General features: G+C 36.0%; 1 protein-coding gene across 1 annotated transcript in view; it reads right to left on the bottom strand.

Annotated features, from left to right (window-relative positions):
- Window positions 1-233: 233 nt before the first annotated feature.
- Window positions 234-22,236, bottom strand: part of LOC103084369 (histone-lysine N-methyltransferase 2E-like) — a gene marked incomplete at its 3' end in the record, with an annotated part of 59,894 nt that continues 37,891 nt past the window's right edge. The window contains exons 3-7 of the mRNA XM_007447983.1: window positions 12,909-13,023; window positions 11,821-12,050; window positions 8,625-8,705; window positions 1,317-1,375; window positions 234-406 (exon numbers count right to left, since the gene is read on the bottom strand). Coding sequence (XP_007448045.1) covers window positions 234-406; window positions 1,317-1,375; window positions 8,625-8,705; window positions 11,821-12,050; window positions 12,909-13,023 — 658 coding nt within the window. The remainder of the gene's footprint in view (window positions 407-1,316; window positions 1,376-8,624; window positions 8,706-11,820; window positions 12,051-12,908; window positions 13,024-22,236) is intronic.

Here is a 22,236-nt window from a genome sequence, read left to right as displayed (position 1 = left end):
ACAACAACCTTCACTAAATCTTATTTTAGCTTTTGCATTTCTATGACTAGTCTCATCAGAGTGATGATTTAAAGCAGTTTGCAAACATTTTTCTCTACTCCATTTCAATCTTTAAAACACATTAAAAATTTTAAATGAGTTTGACTAAGCTTATATCCTGCTACCTTCTCCAGCTACTATCCATTACTTCTACCACTTCCTATCTACTCATCTTCAAAATAGGAAAAACTTACTTTTTTACATTTTGAAATGTTTTGTTCTTTCTCCCCACTTTTTTTCCTTCTTTTATCATTAACCTTGGAAACTCTTGAAGCAGTTAAAGTAATCGATGTCGGGGTATGCTGAAATGCAGTATATAATTCCACAGGAACCTCATCACCACTCTCAGTTGCACTGGTATCACCATCTTCAATGGCAAAATAAAAATTACTGCACAAGTAATACTTCTACTTCAAACAATAAAACAGCATTCCACATGACAAACTATTATTCCCCCACCTTTCTGAAGAATAAACATTTTTTTTCACTTCCTCACTCAGTAAGACACATTTAAATGCAAACTGCAAATATATTTCTGATATGTTAAACTAGAAAGGTACAAAATCTGACGACACACTCAGGTTGTGTGACTGTGGGAAACAGACACTTACAAACATAGCCAGTGGAAATTCAGAATTCTCTATGAAGGGGAATTTAGCTATATCTAGCAGAATTCTATATACACTTACCCTCTTCACCCAGCAACCCCACTTCTAGGGATCTATCCACAGATAAAATGGGAAAAGTACAAAAAAACCCTTATCCAAGAGGGTTTCATGATGTTACTATCTATAATAACAAAAACACTGGAAACACCCCAAATGTCCATCACACAGTTCAATAACCTATGGTTATTCAAAACCAGTTGTATTGGTGGAAACATGTTTTATAAGCCAAAGTGAAAGTTTAGCACATGTTACAGCTTCAAATCCTGTTCCTAAAAATGAAATAAACACTATTGCACATGATCAACTAATGGATCACCATCTTTCAAAAGAGCAAACATATATTACATCTTTAAACCAACAGGTTACCTATGTGCAAGAAAATATGGATGATTTTAGATTTTTATTTATTTTCCATATTTCCTAAAATAAATACATTATTGTTCTATAAAATCTGTAAAAAGGAGTATTTAAAACCTACACTTGAGATTGTAAATTATATATACAATCAACGTTCATTAGCAAGCAGTTTACGTCTGACTAAAAAATATGCAGGCCACTTATTCTCTCAATCATACTTAAGTTAATTTAGTATAGATCCTTTTCACCCACCTGACATATTTTCCCTTTTCCGGCGTTGTAGTAGCACCGCCCTCTCTTTATCCAAACTCCTATATTAAAATATTAACATGATTATTTATTAACTTTCATAAATTTAGATATAAAGCAGATCTGTTTTAAATGTGATAAACTTGATAATTTCTCTAATGTTCTTATTGAAAAATGCACAGTATGAAATATATGTACATCACTTGCCTTACAGTTTAGATTTGATCTAGTATAATTAGCAGTAGATGCCAGTTAAGTGACTCTGTTGTGTTAAGAAAATAATTTTTTACTTTGGAAACTAGTACTTTTCCCAAACTGAAAAAAGCAAAAAGTCTGGGGGGAAATGTTAGTGTCATTATTGCATTATTACTATTTGCCTAAATTATTTCCCATTTTGAAATAATAAACACTAAACATTTAACAATTAAGCAAAATATTTCATTAACCTCCCCCAGCCTCCGCTCATGAAGTACATCATCCATAGTAACTGTTTACTTGCCCCGCTCTCCGCCCCCAAAGCGTTTTCACTGTCTAAACTTACTAGTCTAAATGTCAAATAACTAGATATAGTTCTTAGATGGGAGCTGAGATGGGAGAATAAGAGCTTTAGACTGAAATACCTACTACTCAGTAATAAGACTTGCCTTAATACCTAGTAGGACATAAAACTATCCTAGCATCACTGATAATTCTAGTTATCACAGAACAATAAGCAGATATCACTTAAGTGACTGTCCTTCCTAATGGTCAGTTCTTAAGCAAGCTTTACTGAAAATCAGCAGATATTTACCCCATGATTAAAAAAAAAAGATTTTAATATGTTAAAAAAAAACCAACTATCTGGAAAAAGGCTAGTAACTGTTATAAAGTGAAACAAAATCAAAGAAAAACCTCACTCATACAAGGATGTCCACTCTCACCACTCTTATTCAACATAGTTTTAGAAGTCCTAGCCACGGCAATCAGATAAGAAAATGAAAAGAAATCCAAACTGGAAAAGAAGAAGTAAAACTGTCACTGTCTGCAGATGACATGATACTATACATAGAAAATCCTAAAGACGTCATCAGAAAACTACTAGAGCTCATCAATGAATCTGGTAAAGCTGCAGGATACAAAATTAATGCACAGAAATCTCTTGCATTCCTATACACTAACAACGCAAGATCAGAAAGAGAAATTAAGGAAACAATCCCATTTACTGCAATGAAAAGAATAAAATACCTAGGAGTAAATCTACCTAAGGAGGCAAAAGACCTGTACTCAGAAAACTATAAAGAACTTATAAAAGAAATCAAAGATGACACAAACAGATGGGAGAAATCCAATCCATGTTCTTGTATTGGAAGAATCAATATTGTGAAAATGACTATACTACCCAAAGCAACCTACAGATTCAATACAATCCCTATCAAATTACCAATGGCATTCTTCACAAAATTAGAACAAAAAATTTTACAATTTGTATGGAAACACAAAAGACCCTGAATAGCCAAAGCAATCTTGAGAAAGAAAAATGGAGCTGGAGGAATTAGACTCCCCGACTTCAAACTATACTACAAAGCTACAGTAATCAAAACAGCATGGTACTAGCACAAAAACAGACATATAGATCAACGGAACAGGAGATAAACCCATGCACCTATGGTCACCTTATCTTTGACAAAGGAAGCAAGAATATATAATGGAGACAAGACAGCCTCTTCAATAAGTGGTGCTGAGAAAACTGGACAGCTACATGTAAAGGAATGAAATTAGAACACTCCCTAACACCATACACAAAAATAAACTCAAAATGGATTAAAGACCTAAATGTAAGACTGGACACTATAAAACTTCCAGAGGAAAACATAGGAAAAACACTCTTTGACATAAACCACAGCAAGACCTTTTTTGACCCACCTCCTACAGTAATGAAGATAAAAACAGAAGTAAACAAATGGGACCTAATGAAACTTAAAAGCTTTTGCACAGCGAAGGAAACCATAAACAAACCGAAAAGACAACCCTCAGAAATGGGAGAAAATATCTGCAAACAAAGCAACCAACAGGGGATTAATCTCCAAAATATACAAACAGCTCATGGAGCTTAATATTAACAAAATTTAAAAAAAACTAACCACCCAATCAAAAAATGGGCGGACAACCTAAATAGACATCTCTGCAAAGAAGACATACAGATGGCCAAGAGGCACATGAAAAGATGCTCAACATCACTAATTATTAGAGAAATGCAAATCAAAACTACAATGAGGTATCACCTCTCACCACTCAGAAGGGCCATCATCAAAAAATCTACAAACAGAGCTTCCCTGGTGGTGCAGTGGTTGAGAGTCCGCCTGCCGATGCAGGGGATACGGGTTCGTGCCCCAGTCTGGGAGGATCCCACATGCCGCGGAGCGGCTGGGCCCGTGAGCCATGGGCGCTGAGCTTGCGCATCCGGCAACAGGAAAGGCCACGACAGTGAGAGGCCCACATATCGCAAAAAAAAAAAAAGAAAAAAAATCTACTGTGAGGCTGGGGAAAATAGGCATGCTTATCCATGACTTGTGGGAATTCAAAACTGGACAGTTGCTACTGGAGGGGAATTTGGCAATATCTGACAAAATGTGATATATACATTTACCCTTTTACTGAACAATCCCACTTCCACTTGCAATTACACAAGACTGGAAACAACTCAAATGTCCACTCAAAGGGCTGACTAAACTATAGTACATGAAAAAGATGGAGCACCTTGAAGCTACAGAAAGAAATGAGTCAATCTCTATATTACTACTATGAAGTGATCTTCAGGATATATTTTTAAGACAAAAAACTAACGTGGCAAAAACTCTACTATACTACTGCTTATCTAAGTAAGGAGGGGAATACAAATATATATATATATATATATATATATATATATGCATATCTGTTTCTAATATAACAAACAATGGAAGGAATAATCAATTTTTAAAAAATTGTTACTTCCAAAGTGGAAGGAATAGGGGGTCGTAAATGTTAGACTTATTTGAATGTACCTCATCTTAAATATTTGACTTAAGAATGATGTAACTACTTCTTAACATAATTAAACAAGCATATAATTATAAAAATAAAGTGCAAAAAGCAATCCTTAAAAATAAGATTGATGTATTACTCATCCATTTCTGGTAGGAATGAAAAATGATAATACTACTCTGCAAAATAATTTGACAATTTCTTATAAAACTGAACATGCAACTAACTACCATATGGCCAAGCAATTGCACTCTTAGGCATTTATCCTAGAGAAAACAAAACTTAGGTTTACACCAAAACCTGTATACAAATGTTCAGAGCAACTTTATTTGTAATAGCCAAAAAGTGGAAATGACCCAAATGTCCTCTAGTAGGTGAGTGGTTAAACAAACTCTGGTACATATATACCACGTAACACTACTTAAAAATAGAAAAAAGTGAGATACTGTTATATGCCACAAATTAGCTGGCTTTCCAGGGAATTATGCTCAGTAAAAAAAAAGCCAATCCCAAGGGCTTCCCTGGTGGCGCAGTGGTTGAGAGTCCGCCTGCCGATGCAGGGGACACGGGTTCCTGCCCTGGTCCGGGAAGATCCCACATGCCGCGGAGCGGCTGGGCCCATGAGCCATGGCCGCTGAGCCTGTGCGTCCGGAGCTTGTGCTCCGCAACGGGAGAGGCCACAACAGTGAGAGTCCTGCGTACCGCAAAAAAAAAAAAAAAAAAAAGCCCATCCCAAAAGGTCACATACTGTGTGGTTCCATTTATGTAACATTCTTGAAATGACAGAATTACTGAAATGGAGTATAGATTTAGTGGTTGCCAAAGGTCAGGGATGGGAGGGCTAAGAGGTGGAAGGTAGGTACGGCTAGGAAAGGCAACATAGGAATCTTTGTGACTGAAATGTTTTGTAGCTTGACTATACCACCGTCAACATTCTGGCTGTGATATTGTATTTACAGTTTTGCAAGATGTTACCATTGGGAGAAACTGAATAAAAGATATGCAGGATCTCTGTATTATTTCACAAATGCATGCAAACCCACATTACTTCAAAAGTTTAATTTTTAAAAAATCAAAAATAAAACTAGGGCTTCCCTGGTGGTGCAGGGGTTAAGAATCCCCCTGCCAATGCAGGGGGACATGGGTTCGAGCCCTGGTCCTGGAAGATCCTACAGGCCGTGGAGCAACTAAGCTTGTATGCCACAACTACTGAGCATGCGTTCTAGAGTCTCTGAGCCACAACTACTGAGCCCGCATGCTGCAACTACTGAAGCCCGTGTGCCCTAGAGCCCATGCTCCTCAACAAGAGAAGCCACTGCAATAAGAAGGCCACGCACCGCAACGAAGAGTAGCCCCTGCTTGCCACAACTTGAGAAAGCCCGCACGCAGCAACAAAGACCCAACGCAGCCAAAAATAAGTAAATAAAATAAATAAATTTATTTAAAAAATAAAAAAATAAAACTAATAACCTAACCCAGAAGTGTGTACCCAGTTGGTGTTATAACCACACAATAAAATTCTTTCAAGAGACTTTAAACACAAAAAATTAACTATACAACCCTGTAGAAAATATCTTACAGGAAAAAAAAAGTTCTAAAGTGTTTTACATAATCATATTGTTACAGGTGCTATTGTTGGTAGTTACTCTGAGACTGTTACATTCTTCTATGGGATTAAGCAGTTGAGCAAATTACATGATACACTACTAATTACACTACTACTAATTACACTACTGTATGTGTTGTTGAGAACTAGGATAAAAAGAGACACAGATGGAATACAGAAACAGTTAAATGAAAACCTTGTACAGTTGACCTCTGAACAACGTGAGGGCTGGGGTGCCGAAATGCAGAGTGTGTAGTTCTGTAGTATTTACTATTGAAAAAATTCCATGCATAAGTGGACATGCACAGTTCAAACAATGTTGTTCAAAGGTCAACTGTCTTCCTAAATTTAAATTGCAATTATCTGTATAAACTCATGTATTTTATCTTAAAAATAAACAGACAAAACTTCTAGTAGACTAGGTTCGTCTACTAAAAAGACCTAGCAACGATGAGTAGTTCCGGAGGAAGGAGCATTACTAGCTCTCAGATTCTGGTCTTGAAAACCAATTCTGAGCGTGGGGCACAGAAGTATCAGATAAGCCCGAGACATCCTGTCGTATTAGATTGCACAAAGCTAGCAAGTACTACTAGGGTACTGTCAAAAGGACCAACTCAAAGTGGTTCCCATTGACCAAAAATGGGACAAAATTTCAACATAAATAAGGATAATAGGGGGACCTCCCTGGAGGCACAGTGGTTAAGAATCTGCCTGCCAATGCAGGGGACACGGGTTCGATCCCTGGTCTGGGAAGATCCCACATGCCATAGAGCAACTAAGCCCGTGAGCCACAACTACTGAGCCTGCGCGCTACAACTACTGAGCCCACGCACAGCAACCACTGAGCCCACACACAGCAACTACTGAAGTCCATGTGCTCTAGGGCCCGCATGCTGCAACTACTGAGCCTGTGTGCTGCAACTACTGAAGCCTGTGTGCCTAGAGCCCGTGCACTGCAACAAGAGAAGCCACTGCAAATGAGAAGCCTGCGCACTACAACGAAGAGTAGGCCCCGCTCACCGCAGCTAGAGAAAGCCCGCACACAGCAACGAAGACCCAACACAGCCAAAAAAAAAAAAAAGATAATAGGGACTTCCCTGGTGGTACAGTGGATAAGACTCCACGCTCCCAATGCAGGGGGCCCAGGTTCGATTCCTGGTCAGGGAACTAGGTCCCACATGCACGCTGCAACTAAGAGTTTGCATGCCACAAGTAAGGAGCTGACAAGCCACAACTAAGGAGCTAGCGAGCTGCAACTAACAAGCCCGTGAGCCACAACTAAGCAGCCTGCATGCCACAACTAAGGAGCCCACGTGCCACAACTAAGGAGCCCGCCTGCTGTAACTAAGACCCTATGCAACCAAATAAATATTTAAAAAGAAAGGAATAACTGCAACAGACTGATATCCAATATGTTTAAATCCCTGACTTCATAATGACACTTAAAATTCTTTTCACTATTCTAAAAACTGATAAAGGCTACAAATCAACAAGCATTTATCCTGCCTTTTCTCAGTGAAATATACCTTAAGAGAACTGAACAGTTAATATGGGGAAGTTTTCTACAGAAATAGTCCAGCTAATAAGTGATAAGCAACAGAATTAACATGTCACTAATTTGCAACCCCTAATAAATTAATGGATCTTAAAAATAACCATCAATGGGTCCCATTCATATATTATAAGATGTGTCACCTGATAGAACAGTGTATGAAAGTCTAACCCCCCCCCCAAAAAAAAAGGGACCTAAATCTAATCACACACCTATTTACAGAAATATCTATAGAGAGAAATCTGTTAAATCATGATAATGCAACTGGCGAACTCACCAGGATAAATAAACAATTCAGTCCCTTAAAGAAACACACTGCAAAGGAGACTAGGGTTGGTGGGGTAAGGGGTGTAGCTTTAGATTACTAGAGACTTAAAAGAGATGTATAGCAACCAATCAATACTTTAAGAATGGCTGGATGTAATAGATTTTGTTGCATGTATCAATATAATAATCGTTTTGTGGTTACAGATTTTTGTTAAAAAATTCTTTTATAGATACATACTGAAATACACATACACAAATACATACATACTGAAATACATAAGGATACATATGAATGAAATAATATATTTGGGATTTGCATTAAAACAATATGTGAAGGAGAAAAAGACACAGCAATGTAAATGAAAAAAGATTATTGACAATTGTTGAAGCTGGGTGGTGGAAACATGCAGGTTCATTACACTATTACTTTTACATAGGTTTGAAATGTCCATTAAAAAAGATTTTTTTTAAAAAGCACAGAAAAGAAATGGGAAGAAAACACATTACTGCCAACAGGCAGAATGACAGTAAAAGCCCTGCAAAATTCTGTAACTAACGAAATGTCCTTCTAGTAACTTTTTAACATAATTTGCAGTCCACTGAAAAAAAGATGTCATCACTTAAAAAATGCACTATTATTTCATGCATCATTAAAAACCCTAGAAAATAAACCATGACATGTTATCAATGGAAAGATTGTTCTTGATTTTAGAGATGTCAGAATGGAAAAAGAAAAACACCCAAAAAATAAACCAAACCATAAAAAGGAAACTTCTTCCATCTTAGATATGATGAAATACAGTGTCAATTAATTGTTTAATCTAGAATTCATACATTAATTTCTAATAAATTGACTGGCAATTTTACTGTATGTACAACTTACCTAGGCTGACAACGTTCACAAAGATATGTATCAGGAATATGCTGCCTGTCAATCCCCATGCAGTCAATATGTTGCCAAACACTTTAAAAAGGAAAAAAAAAAGAAAAGCAGAACATATAAAATATTATTAAAATCATCCTTAAATTAAGATTTGATATTCCATTTAACTATCAGTTAATAAGTGTCTACTTTGAGTTTAGCAGTGTAAAAGGTAATATGAAGAATTCATAGAAATATGTCCTCAGGAAGATAAAACTTTGAGATGCAAAAATAAGAGGACAAATATAGGATATTATATATGTAAATTTCTAAAGCAAATATAATTTTACAATGTAAAAGGTATACATTACAAATATAATTAGAAATCACAAACTGGAGATGTCCACAATGGCTGGAATTAATGGGAAAAGAATCCTGGAGAATAACGGAGACTTGAAGAGAACCTCATTTGGGAAATTAGGAAGAAAAGACCTCATTATAGCAACATTTTCTCAAGTAGACAGATACCAGGAGCAACAGCCAGAAGGCAGTTAATATATCTGAAGAAGAATGTTCATTTTGAGAAACAGAGGGGGATAAAACTGAATTAGTAAAATGCAGTCAGATTACATACAATCTGGAATGTCAGGATTTGCGGAGCATTCCTCTAATTGGCAACAGGTAACAACTAGAGGTTGCTTTGATGGTATACAGTGTTAATTCAAAGAAGTTAAGAAACTGGATGCATAAAAATCAACTAAGAGGCTTTTCCAACATTCCAGATCTAAGTTAAAGAACAATGGAAAGAACTAGAATGATGGCAGAGAAGATGAAGTTAAAGAATCCAAGAGTCATTTCATGAAGATAGAGACTAAACCTATTATGAACTCTATTTTTAATGTGATACATGGACCAACTTGAGGCAAATTTCTCAATGCTATTATTTTACATTTTATTGCCAAGACTTTAATTGGTCTAAAGTTGATATATATGCCTGTTTCTAAAAATAGTCTTAATTATTCCTTATATAATAATAAGCTACTTTTAATATACAGCTACTGAGTTAACTGCTATGATCTTGCTCTTTACTTCTTAACTGAGGATGTTGGGACGAGAACTGGTAGAATGTGAAAGGTAATGGACTATGTATCAAAGATGTAGAGGAAAAAGTTCAAAAGAAAAGCAGAACACCTGACATGAAGAGTCAGAATAACAAATTAGGTTAAATTTGGGGGCTAAGTAATAATGTCATGCAGACCACAGAAGAAATAAAACTAGAAAATGAATAAATAATCAGAGCTCTAGATGTCAAACTTGAAAGAGATGAGTATGGGCAGTAGGTACATAAAATATATAGAGTCAATGAAAACAAGAATAGAGGAAAAAAGATTAAGCCTTGTAGTATACTACAGGTTAAGCAGTAGAAAAGCAGAATAACAAAAAATAAATTCATAACAAATAGAGCAGTTGCTAAAAAGCAAACACCTTGAATAATCCAAACTACGTGAACTGGTCCCTCAAGAATTTGTTGATAGGTATAAGTCCTAAGGACTACTTCACTCTTTTCTAATAGATATAATTCTATATTATATATAGATCATTGTAATTAACCAAAACAAAAACACTTTAGATTATGCATTAAAATAAATTGTCCAATGGTATGTAATTTATCACATAAGACAAAATCAGCAATGAGAAAGCTATTTTATATGATTGGTTAAAATATGAATTCAGATTTGCTAATAAGTAGCTAATTAAAAAATAATGAGGAAAACAAGTTATCAGAGAAGTTATTTTCTTAGTTTTTAAATTCACCTCCTGAATAAGCTCACTGAGGTGATTGCTTGTGGTAATAGTATGTACCATAAGTTTATTTTTAAATTTTAAAAAGCATCACAATGTATTTTTATTATGAAAATTAACTCAAAGCATTAATATTACAACTTCCCATAAAAATAACATCAATGGGCTTCCCTGGTGGCGCAGTGGTTGAGAGTCCGCCTCCCGATGCAGGGGACGCGGGTTCATGCCCTGGTCCGGGAAGATCCCACATGCCGCGGAGCGGCTGGGACCGTGAACCATGGCCGCTGGGCCTGCGCGTCCGGAGCCTGTGCTCCGCAACGGGAGAGGCCACAACAGTGAGAGGCCCATGTACCGCAAAAACAAACAAACAAACAAACAAAAAACCCCATCAAATTTCACATTCCACTTAAGACTAATTTTCCCCCTTTTTGGCAAAGGTAAATCAACTTTTTCATATATAACCTAACTGCCTGTTTATATCAATAACATCCCACTCCTAATCACCTAACTTAATAGATGGGAGCAAGATTACAAACAATGCATAGTAATTTCTATGTGGCTCAACAATGCATTTTTACACTCACATTCAAATATGGGTACTATTTCAAATAAAATGATAAAGCTATGCCTTAAGACCAGATCCAGGACATTCTGTAAACTATCAAACTTTCTTATCCTCTACAGTACATTGCTTAAATACTCTCTGCTTCCCAGCCTATGCAGGGGATGGACTCAGTAACTTTCAGGTTGAAATCCTACTGTTCCCTCTCCATCCTCCCCAACTCCCTCCCACCAGAAAAAAAAAAAAAAAAAAAAGAAAGAAAGAAAACAAAACCCCACTTTCTCTCCCAATCACACCTTCTCTAGGGGAGGAGGCCTTTCTTGGTGGTTGAACCAGGGTTGGGGGAGGGGAGACTGTGGTTCTGGTTCAAGGAGACTCCAGAGTGCTGCAAGGTTCAAGTCAAAAGGAGGTGAGAGAGTCAGGTCAAACAAACATCAGTCAAAATGTATAATTCCCCCAAACTGGAAAATCACAGTTGACAATACAGCACAAATAATTCCAAAGGAAATACACAGGACTCAATTCTCCTCTCATTTCTGTCTTGTCTACTTTATGTAGTTGTATTACTACCAAATGAGTAAAAAGAGAGATGTGATTCTGTATGAATAAAGTTCAGAACTGACTGCCTATTACTCAATCAACAACAAGGATTTCTAAGAAAAACTCTAGGATAGCTTTTTTCCCATAGGGGCATTTCCTAGGAGCAAAACAGTGCACTGACAGTAGCAAAAGTATCACTTAAAAAATGCATTTATCAATTCCTTCAAAAGTCACTTTATTTTTTCCAACATTAACAATCACAAAGGTTAGCAGCATTCTAGAAAAATAAGCAAATGGCATGAAACATTTTACCTGCATTTGTCACAACAGATCATGTATCCATCATCATGTGTAAAACCACATATGCACCTGGTTACATCAGTACCATAACTTCCATCCTCAGATGTGCTGATTGTAGTAGCACTGGAAGTTTCATCAAAATTAGGAGTGGTAAATATGCCTACTTCATTTTTGCTAATATGAACTGATGGAGGAGGGGAAGCCGGAGGTGTTGGAGGAGGACGAGCACCATAATTATGGTCCTGGGTAATTAATCACAAATACATCACAATGTAATTTCAATAAAAATATATAAACTAAGCAACTTAAATAAAATTCAATCCTTAATTTAAATATGTGAGAGAGATGAAATTGGCCTACTTCTTCCTTAATACCTTTAAAATAATGACTTGGTGAAACCAGATACAGAACCTTGGTCACCTTCACAATGCAAGGTGTGAGAACAGTGGTTAAAAAAAAAAACAACTCAGGAAACTGGAGGCTAAAGAATAACAAAAAAAATTACAAGAGACATATTATCACTATAAAGTATACAATAGGGATTTTTAAAGTTTTGGCAACACTGAGTAAGTTAGCTTAGACAAGCTTTCATTTTCTCAGCTATGAAATGGGGATGAAAATTATACCTATCTTATTAGGTTGTTTTTGAAGATTAAATTAGATAATATATGCAAAAATGCTTAGCACAGAGCCTGACATATAAGTGCTAAATAAATGGTAACTATATAATTACTATATAATTTAGAATCAACAGTAGATAGTACAATTCTATCTACAGTCTTTTTATAGAGAAGGTAAAGAATTATAATACTAAACTATTAATAGCATAAAAAAGCAAAATAATAATAATATAAAAACTTCTAGGGAATTCCTCTTATAGAATTTTAATCCCTTGAATAAATATAATTAGATCAATGAAAAAACTAAACTACAAATTACATACCTAATTGTTTAGATAGTATAAAACCAGTCTGCTTTTAAAATATTCAGTTTTAGGCACAACACCACACACATCAACTTTCAACCTCTAGATATATAAAATATATATAGATTTATATAGATATAAAACATACCCTTCCAGAGAAACGTGTGACACTTACCGCATAGGGCAGACCAATGTAACTGTGTGAATGATGCGAGCTGCTGGTATATAACTGGTGGGGATAACTGTTGGATTTCTCAACTACCACAGGGCTAGCTTCTACAGATTCTGGTCTGGAGGGAAAAAAGTTGCATCAAAGAGAATTGCATTGATTATTTTCCTTTCAATCTATTTAAAATTATAAGCACTTATTTTATTGGCTATCAAATAAAATGTCTTTAAAATGTCTAAAACAAAGACACCCTGTGGATATGATATATCCTATCTAGAATCAGCGTCATTAAAACAAACTTTTAATTAAGTACAATAAATGTCCCCCCTTCAAGTTCAGATACAGTTTTCCTATCATTAAAAAAAATTAGTAGAGATTAAACATTACTTAATATACTCAGTGGCACTGGGGACACTATGCACAGGATGGAGAAAAGTGGTAGAAATAATTTAAACAAGACTAAGGACATACTGAATCCATATGGACCCCAATTTGAATGTGAAGTATACATTTCAACGTCAAAGCTTCATGTACGTGTTAGTGTGTCAAGATATAACAAAGCCTTGGAAATCTCAGAAAACCTAAGGAACAGAAAACCTCACAATGAACCAAAGTTTGCTTATGAAAAAAATGTAACTAGCAGCCTATGGTAGTGTAAGATCAGCAGTTCTGGCCTGATAATGGCCAAATGATGATGACCTGACCAACCACTGATACAACTGAGAGTAACAACTCACCCGCTGTGGTGGACTTATAAATTCCCTGGCCTAGCATTTTACATTCATCACTTTCCCAAATTCTTCACTTATATCAATCCTCCTGAGCCCCAGCCTGATAATTCCTACTGATCAATGTGGTAGTGAACCTACTTCTGAGGGCAATTCACACTGAAATTAATTTCTCCCTTGCACACACACAACATGACTCATTTCTGTGCCTTTATTCTTACCAACGTCACCCTTTGAGATGATTTTTTCATAACCCTTATGCTACCTCTTATTCAAAACCTTCCCTTAGAATTTAGTACTACTTGCACTCTTCATGGTTTAAGGCTTCTTAATGCAGTTACAATCTAATTGGTCAAATTTCTACTGTCAACTACTTCCTGATATACTGCCCCCCTCCACTCATCCCCTGCACAAAATCTCAGCTTTGCTCTAAGTGACTGCTGCTTGGGATCCAGTGTGCTAAAATCAGTAGAGAGAGGAGGCACAAACTGAGGTCAAGTGGTTCTGAAGGAGATTACAAAAGAAGAGTCTCCAAAATGTTCTGAATATTTAGAAAACCAGTACTCACCTATTATCTATGCTGTTATGTTAAAATTTTACTTGCTTAATCTTTTTAAAAAAATGTGTTTCTTAATTCCAAACTTAATACATGCTCATTGTACAAACTTTAAAACAGAAGTACATAAGATCACATCTTCATCCAAACCTGATACACCCATGTTAAGATGCCATGTATCCCCCTCTAAATTTGTCTATCCATAAATACATCTAACAGTTGTTTTTTTAAAAAAAATGAGAATGTACAATATGTATTCACAATTTGCTTTTTCAATCTTTCACTGTCAACACATATCTACCTTATTTTTGGTAATAACAGATTATTTCATTATATGAATGTACCACAGTTGATTTAACAAATTCCCTTTTGGTAGATGTTTAAATTGTTTCTGTTTCTCAGTGTTAAGGTATCACTGAAATTGTACACCCTTCTATATACTGTTTTCTGCTTACTTGGCAGTATTTCTACAACATGGATTCCTGGAGGCAGAAATGCTGAACAAAAGGGAAAAGGAAATAAAATCAATACATACTGCCAAACTACCTTTGACTACAATATTGATTCCTTTAGAATTCTTTTAAAAATACAGAGAGGGAAGAAATGGGGTTTTAGCAATTCCTGACCTATTATTAAAGCAAGATTGTAGGAACTGTGGCCATTATAGAAAGATTCACTCTTAGGGATTTAGAGTGTGGCAAGAAATTTGTATTTTGGAGTAGATAATGGTTGGGAATTAAAAAAATAAGACTTTCAGTGAATACAGATAAATTCAAGCATGTAAACAAGCCACAAATCCTTTGCATAACCTCATGATTCAAATTAAAGCTATACAGCACTATTCACAATAGCCAAGACATGGAAACAACCTAAATGTCCATCAACAGGTGAACAAATAAGATGTGGTACATATATACAATGGACTACTACTCAGCCATAAAAAAAGAATGAAATAATGCCATTTGCAGCAACTTGGATACAACTAGAGATTATCATACTAAGTGAAGTAAGTCAGAAAGAGAAAGACAAATACCATATGATATCACTTATGTGTGGAATCTAAAATATTGCACAAATGAACCTATCTACAAAACAGAAACAGACTCACAGACACAGAGAACAGACTTGTGGTTGCCAAGGGGGAGGGGGGAGGGAGAGGGATGGACTGAAAGTTTGGGGTTAGCAGATGAAAACTATTACATTTAGATGGATAAACAACATGGTCCTACTGCATAGGACACAGACTATATCCAATCTCCTAGGATAAACCATAATGGAAAAGAATATAAAAAAGAATGTATATATGTATATAACTGTGTCACTTTGCTGTACAGCAGAAATTAGCACAATACTGTAAATCAACTATACTTTAATATTAAAAAATAAAAAATTAAAGTTGTAAATACTAACAAGTTGGCAATGCAAGAAGGCAGAAATACTTCAAGATCCTCACTTCTAATGCTGCTACTTAATAAAAGTAATTTTAAAAAGAAGGTAACAGTTGTTAAAAAAAAAAATGGGTTGACATATTTTAAGGATTTTTCCAAACTGTAAGACAGTATTAAAAAGAAAAACAAAAAAAGCCAAAAAAACAAAAAAAAAAGACACCAGACATCCTTAGAAATGTTCCCTAAGAAGTCCCATGGTGCTAAACATCCTCAAAACACACAGTGAATCTGAAAACAACTTTGACAAATACCAGAAGTCAAACATCCTTTAGATCCGGTAACCCCATTTTTAGAAATTTATCCTAAGAAAGTAATTCCCACTAAATAACGACCTGAAGAATTGAGATGTTCTTTGTAACACTATTCATAAAACTAGATATAAGAGTAGAAATCATTTAAATGTCCAATCAATAGAAAATGATTAAATCTGAGCAACCTACCATATTTACACATGGACAACAGCACAGCAAAAACTCATGGTAACAAAAATCACTGTATTATGGTTACAGGAGTTTTCCTCAAAATCTCGTATAATGTTACCATAAAGCTTTAGTAAATTTTTAACTGCAGGGCTAAAGACATAATATGTAATAGTAAGTTTCTGTGTAAATAGTTGCTTCAGGGCTCTGTTTAGCCAATTTATATTGTCACATAAATGCCGAGTTAATACACAGGTATAACATTTACCATACAGAAACTACATTAGTATACTATTTCTATAAATAATTATGTATCAAAACATAAACCATGGTGCTGTGTTCACCCTGCAAATAAGATTTCACTTACATAACTGTGATGTCACTTTTCAAAGAGAGTGTGATTATTTGTATTCATTCATATATTGTTTTGTATGTGTTCTTAAATCACTGAAACGTTGATCATTGTCAAAAAGATGATCTTTATCCATGTGAAATTTCCTAAAGGATAATCATTCTCTAGTTTGGGAAATCAAAATGTCTAAAATGTTAAAAAAAAAAAAAACAAAAACAAAAAAAACGGGTAATTAAAGTATTCCTAATGTATAAGCAATAAGATATGGTCAAATGATCAATATGACCTGAATTATAGTTTTCAAAACTTTGAATTCTGTTTCCCATAGGTAGAGAAACTCAAATGCAGAAAAAGAGATTCTAATAAGCAACTGGCTCTAAAACTGAAATAAGAAGTATGCTCTCTTATTAACTAAGTCAATACTGACTGCTTCTTTTAGAAGTTCTCTAAAAGCTAATAAATGCAGAAGGAATGATCAAATTAGAAAAGTTACCAATCTGCTATCTTCGAGAGATAATGGATTTCGGCAACAGATAACCATGGATGCTAAAACCTTGAAAGTTTAAAGATGATGGACAGATAAGGCTGACAACACCTGAACTTCTTGATCGTTCTTAACATCACTGGAAGTTAGACAACTAAGTTCTTCTGTGCTTCTTCTAATATTATGCAAAAGAAAATATAAAGTCCCACATAAAAAGTCTCATGCTGAAAAAAGAAATATGCAAGAAAAGAGGGAAGAAAAAACAAATCTGAAGCTAATCATCTCTCTTTGTCTAAATATCAGTTTATCAGAAATATGGGGAAAGTGGAATACTACATGATGCCAAAAGGAAGAAAAGAGCCAAATACAGAATGCTGAAAACTTCTGTAGGCCAAATGATCCAGCTTCTTATACAGTATGAGGAAAAACACAATTTAAAGGATTGTTCCAGATAAAAAAACGATTCAAGAGACATTTCAATCAAATACAATGTGTGGATCTTGTCTGGAGCCAATTTGAACACACCAATTACAAAAAGACAGTTTTGAGACAAGTGAAAGAAATCTGAAGATGAACTGGATATTTTATATTAAGGAAGTATTAATTTTGCTATATGAGATAACAGTATTGTGGTTTTAAAAAAAAGTCCTTCTCTGTTAGTGGTGCACACTGAAGTATACATAGTTAAAACTGATGTGGGGATATGCTTTAAAAATCTTTAGGGCTTCCCTGGTGGCGCAGTGGTTGAGAGTCCGTCTGCCGATGCAGGGGACACGGGTTTGTGCCCCGGTCCGGGAAGATCCCACATGCCATGGAGTGGCTGGGCCCGTGAGCCATGGCCACTGAGCCTGCACATCCGGAGCCTGTGCTCCACAACAGGAGAGGCCACAGCAGTGAGAGGCCCGCGTACCGCCAAAAAAAAAAAAAAAAAAATCTTTAAAACTATGGGATACATGAAACAAGACTAGCAAAACTCTGAATACTGCTGAAGCTGAGGAATGGCCACCTGAGATTATTATACTATTCTCTCTACTACTGTACATATTTTTGTATTTCCCTACTAAAAAGTTTTTTTTTTTTAAGTTCCCCAAGCCTTTTATCTTACATATACTGTCCTATATAAAATAGGTAACTATAAGAATGGTATACTTCCTCCCAACACAGGAAGACGTCCTCGCCATCTATTTCTAAGCCTCTATCTGGGGAATCTCCCTTAACCCTTACTTCTTAATTTCAACACAGTCCTCAAGGCTCACTTCAGGTACTCCTTAAGGGCCACTTTTGTGACTGCTTCAACTCGTAATTTTAAAAATCCTACAAATTCCTATAGCACTTATTTGCTGTACTGTTAATTACTTTTCATGTAATATTTTCGTATGCTGTCAACCATCTTCCCATATGCATTTATTATTTTCTCTCCCAAACTCCATCAAAATTATCAAGTTTTATCCAATAAGAAGAACACGGAATTGGGACTTACATGTCTAATGCTGGCCATTAAAGGGGTACAGGTAAAGTATGCACCTTTCTGAACCTGAGTTTTTTATTTGTAAAGTGGGGATAAATATACCTGCTTCACCCTCTCCCCAGAAATATGGATGAAACTCAAATGACACAGAAGATGTGAAAATGTATTTTTCTCAACTGTAATGTATTATAAATGTGTAACATACTCATGTATTCAGAAATGCCTCTCTAACTATGAATATTCAGTCTGAAGTTGCTTTTAAATTATTTTAAAACCTTAACTCCACAATAATTCAATTCCAGTAAAGTTCTAAGTGTAAGTTTAACTAGACCTATTTTAAATAAATCACTAAAGTTGCAAGGTACCAAAACCTTATTGATATTTAAATCACTTAGTAAATATTTATTGAGCTCTAAATATGTGCTAAAGTCCTTATAAAGTTTATTTTTATTTATTTATTTTATAAATTTATTTATTTTACTTTTATTTTTGGCTGTGTTGGGTCTTTGCTGCTGCTCCCGGGCTTTCTCTACTTGCTGCGAGCGGGGGCTACTCTGTCACGGTGCGCAGGCTTCTCATTGCGGTGGCTTCTCCTGTTGCAGAGCACAGGCTCTAGGCACGCGGGCTCCAGTAGTTGCAGCATGTGGGCTCTGTAGTTGTGGCTCGCGGGCTCTAGAGCGCAGGCTCAGTAGTTGTAGCGTACAGGCTTACCTGCTCCGCAGAATGTGGGATCTTCTAGGACCAGGGATCGAACACAGGTCCCTTCATTGGCAGGCGGATTCTTAACCACTGCGCCACCAGGGAAGCCCCATAAAGTTTATTTTTAAAGTATAGTCCCATAACTCCCTAAATTAGGTTGAAATAAGTGCCTTTGCTATCCTTTTGTAAAGCAGATTTTTAATACATATTTTCTTAGAGTTGAATCCATATATACCACTCAGTTTTTTACATAGCAAAAGACTAAACTTTATACCAAGAAATGTAATCAGTAATCATGAACATGTAATATTGATATAATAAAGTTTTAAAATTCTAGGTCGGTGATTCAGAACATTAACCAGGAAAATGTTTTATTGCTACACTGTGTGTGTGTGTATATATATATACACATATACACATATGTATTACTAATCCAACATGAACACACAAAGCAATATACATACATCACTTTTCCATACTTACTTTCCTTATCTCTTGTTTTTTTTTTTTTTTTTTTTTGTGGTACGCGGGCCTCTCACTGTTGTGGCCTCTCCCGTTGTGGAGCACAGGCTCCGGACGCGCAGGCTCAGCGGCCATGGCTCACGGGCCCAGGCGCTCTGCGGCATGGGGGATCTTCCCGGACCGGGGCACGAACCCGTGTCCCCTGCATCGGCAGGCGGACTCTCAACAACTGAGCCACCAGGGAAGCCCTCCTTATCTCTTTTAATGACATTATACACTCCAGGAGGCAAGGACCAATTACTATAGTAAAGGTTATTTACCACAAACAAAATAGGAAATAGAAAATGGTGTAACTACAGAATGAGATTAATGTTCTAGTTTTAATTCCAATCACTGCTTAAAACATTCCTAATTTCAACACAAAAGCTAATAAGCAAGGAATCACTATCACTGGCAGCAGAGATTTTTTAAATGTTTACACTGTTTTAAAATGCATATTTCTAAAGTTTTTGGTTTAAAAGGTTTTTAAAAGAGCTATATAGAGGTATGTTAAGGCTTAAGCATGTCAATGAAAAATGAAGCTAATTTTGGTGGAATACTTAATACAATATACATATGTAAGGTTTATGTAGATTAACACAATCTGATACAATGTAGTAGATACATTTTTCACACAATTTAATACCCAACATGTTGGGACTTCCCTGGCAATCCAGTGGTTAAGACTCCGTGCTTCCAATGCAGGGAATGCAGGTTCGATTCCTGGTCAAAGAACTAAGATACCATATGCCACGGGGAGCGGTCAAAAAAAAAAAAAGAAAAGAATATCCAACATGTTAAACCAAGGAGCAGTATGTGAGCTCCTTAAAGAGAAGTGACTATTTTATTCAAAAATTTTGTATGGGAATACTTTATTTGATTCCTCTCTTTAAAACTCTTAAAGGCACCCCCTAGTTTTTATGTTTTAATGTTAAGTGACTAACAACCTATCCATACAGATAGGTTCACTCCTACCTCCACTGAACTATCATATTTCCCAATACACAGGTCTCAAACTTATGAACAATCTTCATAACATGCCCCTTAAGCCCTGGTGACCATTTATTTCTTCAATAATATGTGGCAGACAGAAAGGTAGGGTACGACAGCCATGAGTATAATATATCCTGTACAAAGAGATGATAATCTCATGATGATCATCACTTTGCTGGACTCTCCTGACACAGTTTACTATACAAAGTCAAGAAATGATCTTATCTTAGTATTGATATTTCTATCCCTGCTTATAGTGAAGCATTTGCCATTTTCTGCTGACTCACAGTCCTCTCAAATCTATATCTTATCACCCTTAACATAAGCTTTCAGTACATGAAAGAATGAATCTGGAGATATCATTATACAGTCCCTATTCCAAAGAAGTCATATAGACATTAAAACAGAGCAACCCTAATAATGCTGGAGGAGGACACCACAGTTTAGACCACTCCATCCAGAAAGTTTATTCCTATACTTTGTTTCCATCTATGATAAATAGATGATAGATCTATAGATTTATAGATCTATTGATCTATAAAACTATGATAAATCCCACTTACAGAATTTGTCTGGGTTTTTCTTGTGTGTATTTACCTTACAATCAAAGGAGCACACACACTGTAATTCAACAAATAGTTCTATGATGATGTTCAATACATAAAGTAACTGGTTAGATCCTAGACAGGATAGAAAGATATATAAAACCTACTCACACCCCTCTCCTCAGAGTTTCTGATCGTGGAAGGAATGGCAGGGTTAGCAAAAAGAGACAGATATACAAAAACCCCCATACAAGGCAAAAATAGGGTAATGCCCCAAGAAAGGTATGAGTAAATGCTTAAAAAAAAAACTCTTTCCTCTTATTCATGAGACCGTGATCTTTGGTCAACTTTCTGCCTCCGTTCCCCTGCACACCTGATAGCTAATTTGCTATACTGCTAGGTACATTAATAAAAATGATCCTTGGTTGGTAAATTAATTGTATCTGGACTGGGAAAATTATAAATACTTGATGAGGATGCCACAGATGTGAACTTCCCCAAGATGCAGTGACTCCTGGAAGGGAACCTGGAAGTTCTGCCTATGGTTGTTACAAGAAATATTGGCTTCTGAGGTGCATGGGGCTTCTAAATTAGGGAACACCCTCACATCTGCCCAATGTGGATCTTAACTCCTTGTCCCTGACCAGTCACCTGACAACCCAAGAAAATAACTCCTGGATGGCTGACTGTACTCTTTCATAGACACACAGAGAGGAACACTTGATGCTAACCTCTGATAAGCTATGGCTCCTATCCTATTTACCATGTAGAACAATGCCAAGTATGGCCCACGACAGTCTTGTAAGTCTGAATGTTTAGTTGAACTTAAAAAGACCTCCTTGTAGGAGCTGCAAAAGGTCAATGCTCTAGCCTCTAGATTCTGCAGGGTTCAAGAAAGACATATCTACCTGAGTAACAGGAAAGATAAGGAGTGACATCATGAGGTTTCATTAAATGTGAGAATGCTTCTGAAAGATATGCAGGAATTTCAACATTTGAATGTTAAACGAGGTAAATCTTCTATTGAAAAAATTTAATTTAAAAAAAAGCAGTAATGATGGGGCTTCTCTGGTGGCGCAGTGGTTGAGAGTCCGCCTGCCGATGCAGGGGACACGGGTTCGTGCCCCGGTCCGGGAGGATC

The sequence above is a fragment of the Lipotes vexillifer genome, unplaced genomic scaffold, assembly GCF_000442215.2.
Source record: "Lipotes vexillifer unplaced genomic scaffold, Lipotes_vexillifer_v1.1 scaffold807, whole genome shotgun sequence".
NCBI lineage: Eukaryota > Metazoa > Chordata > Mammalia > Artiodactyla > Lipotidae > Lipotes > Lipotes vexillifer.
Note: the sequence above shows the minus strand (reverse complement) of the source record. Positions and strands in the feature narration are given on the sequence as shown.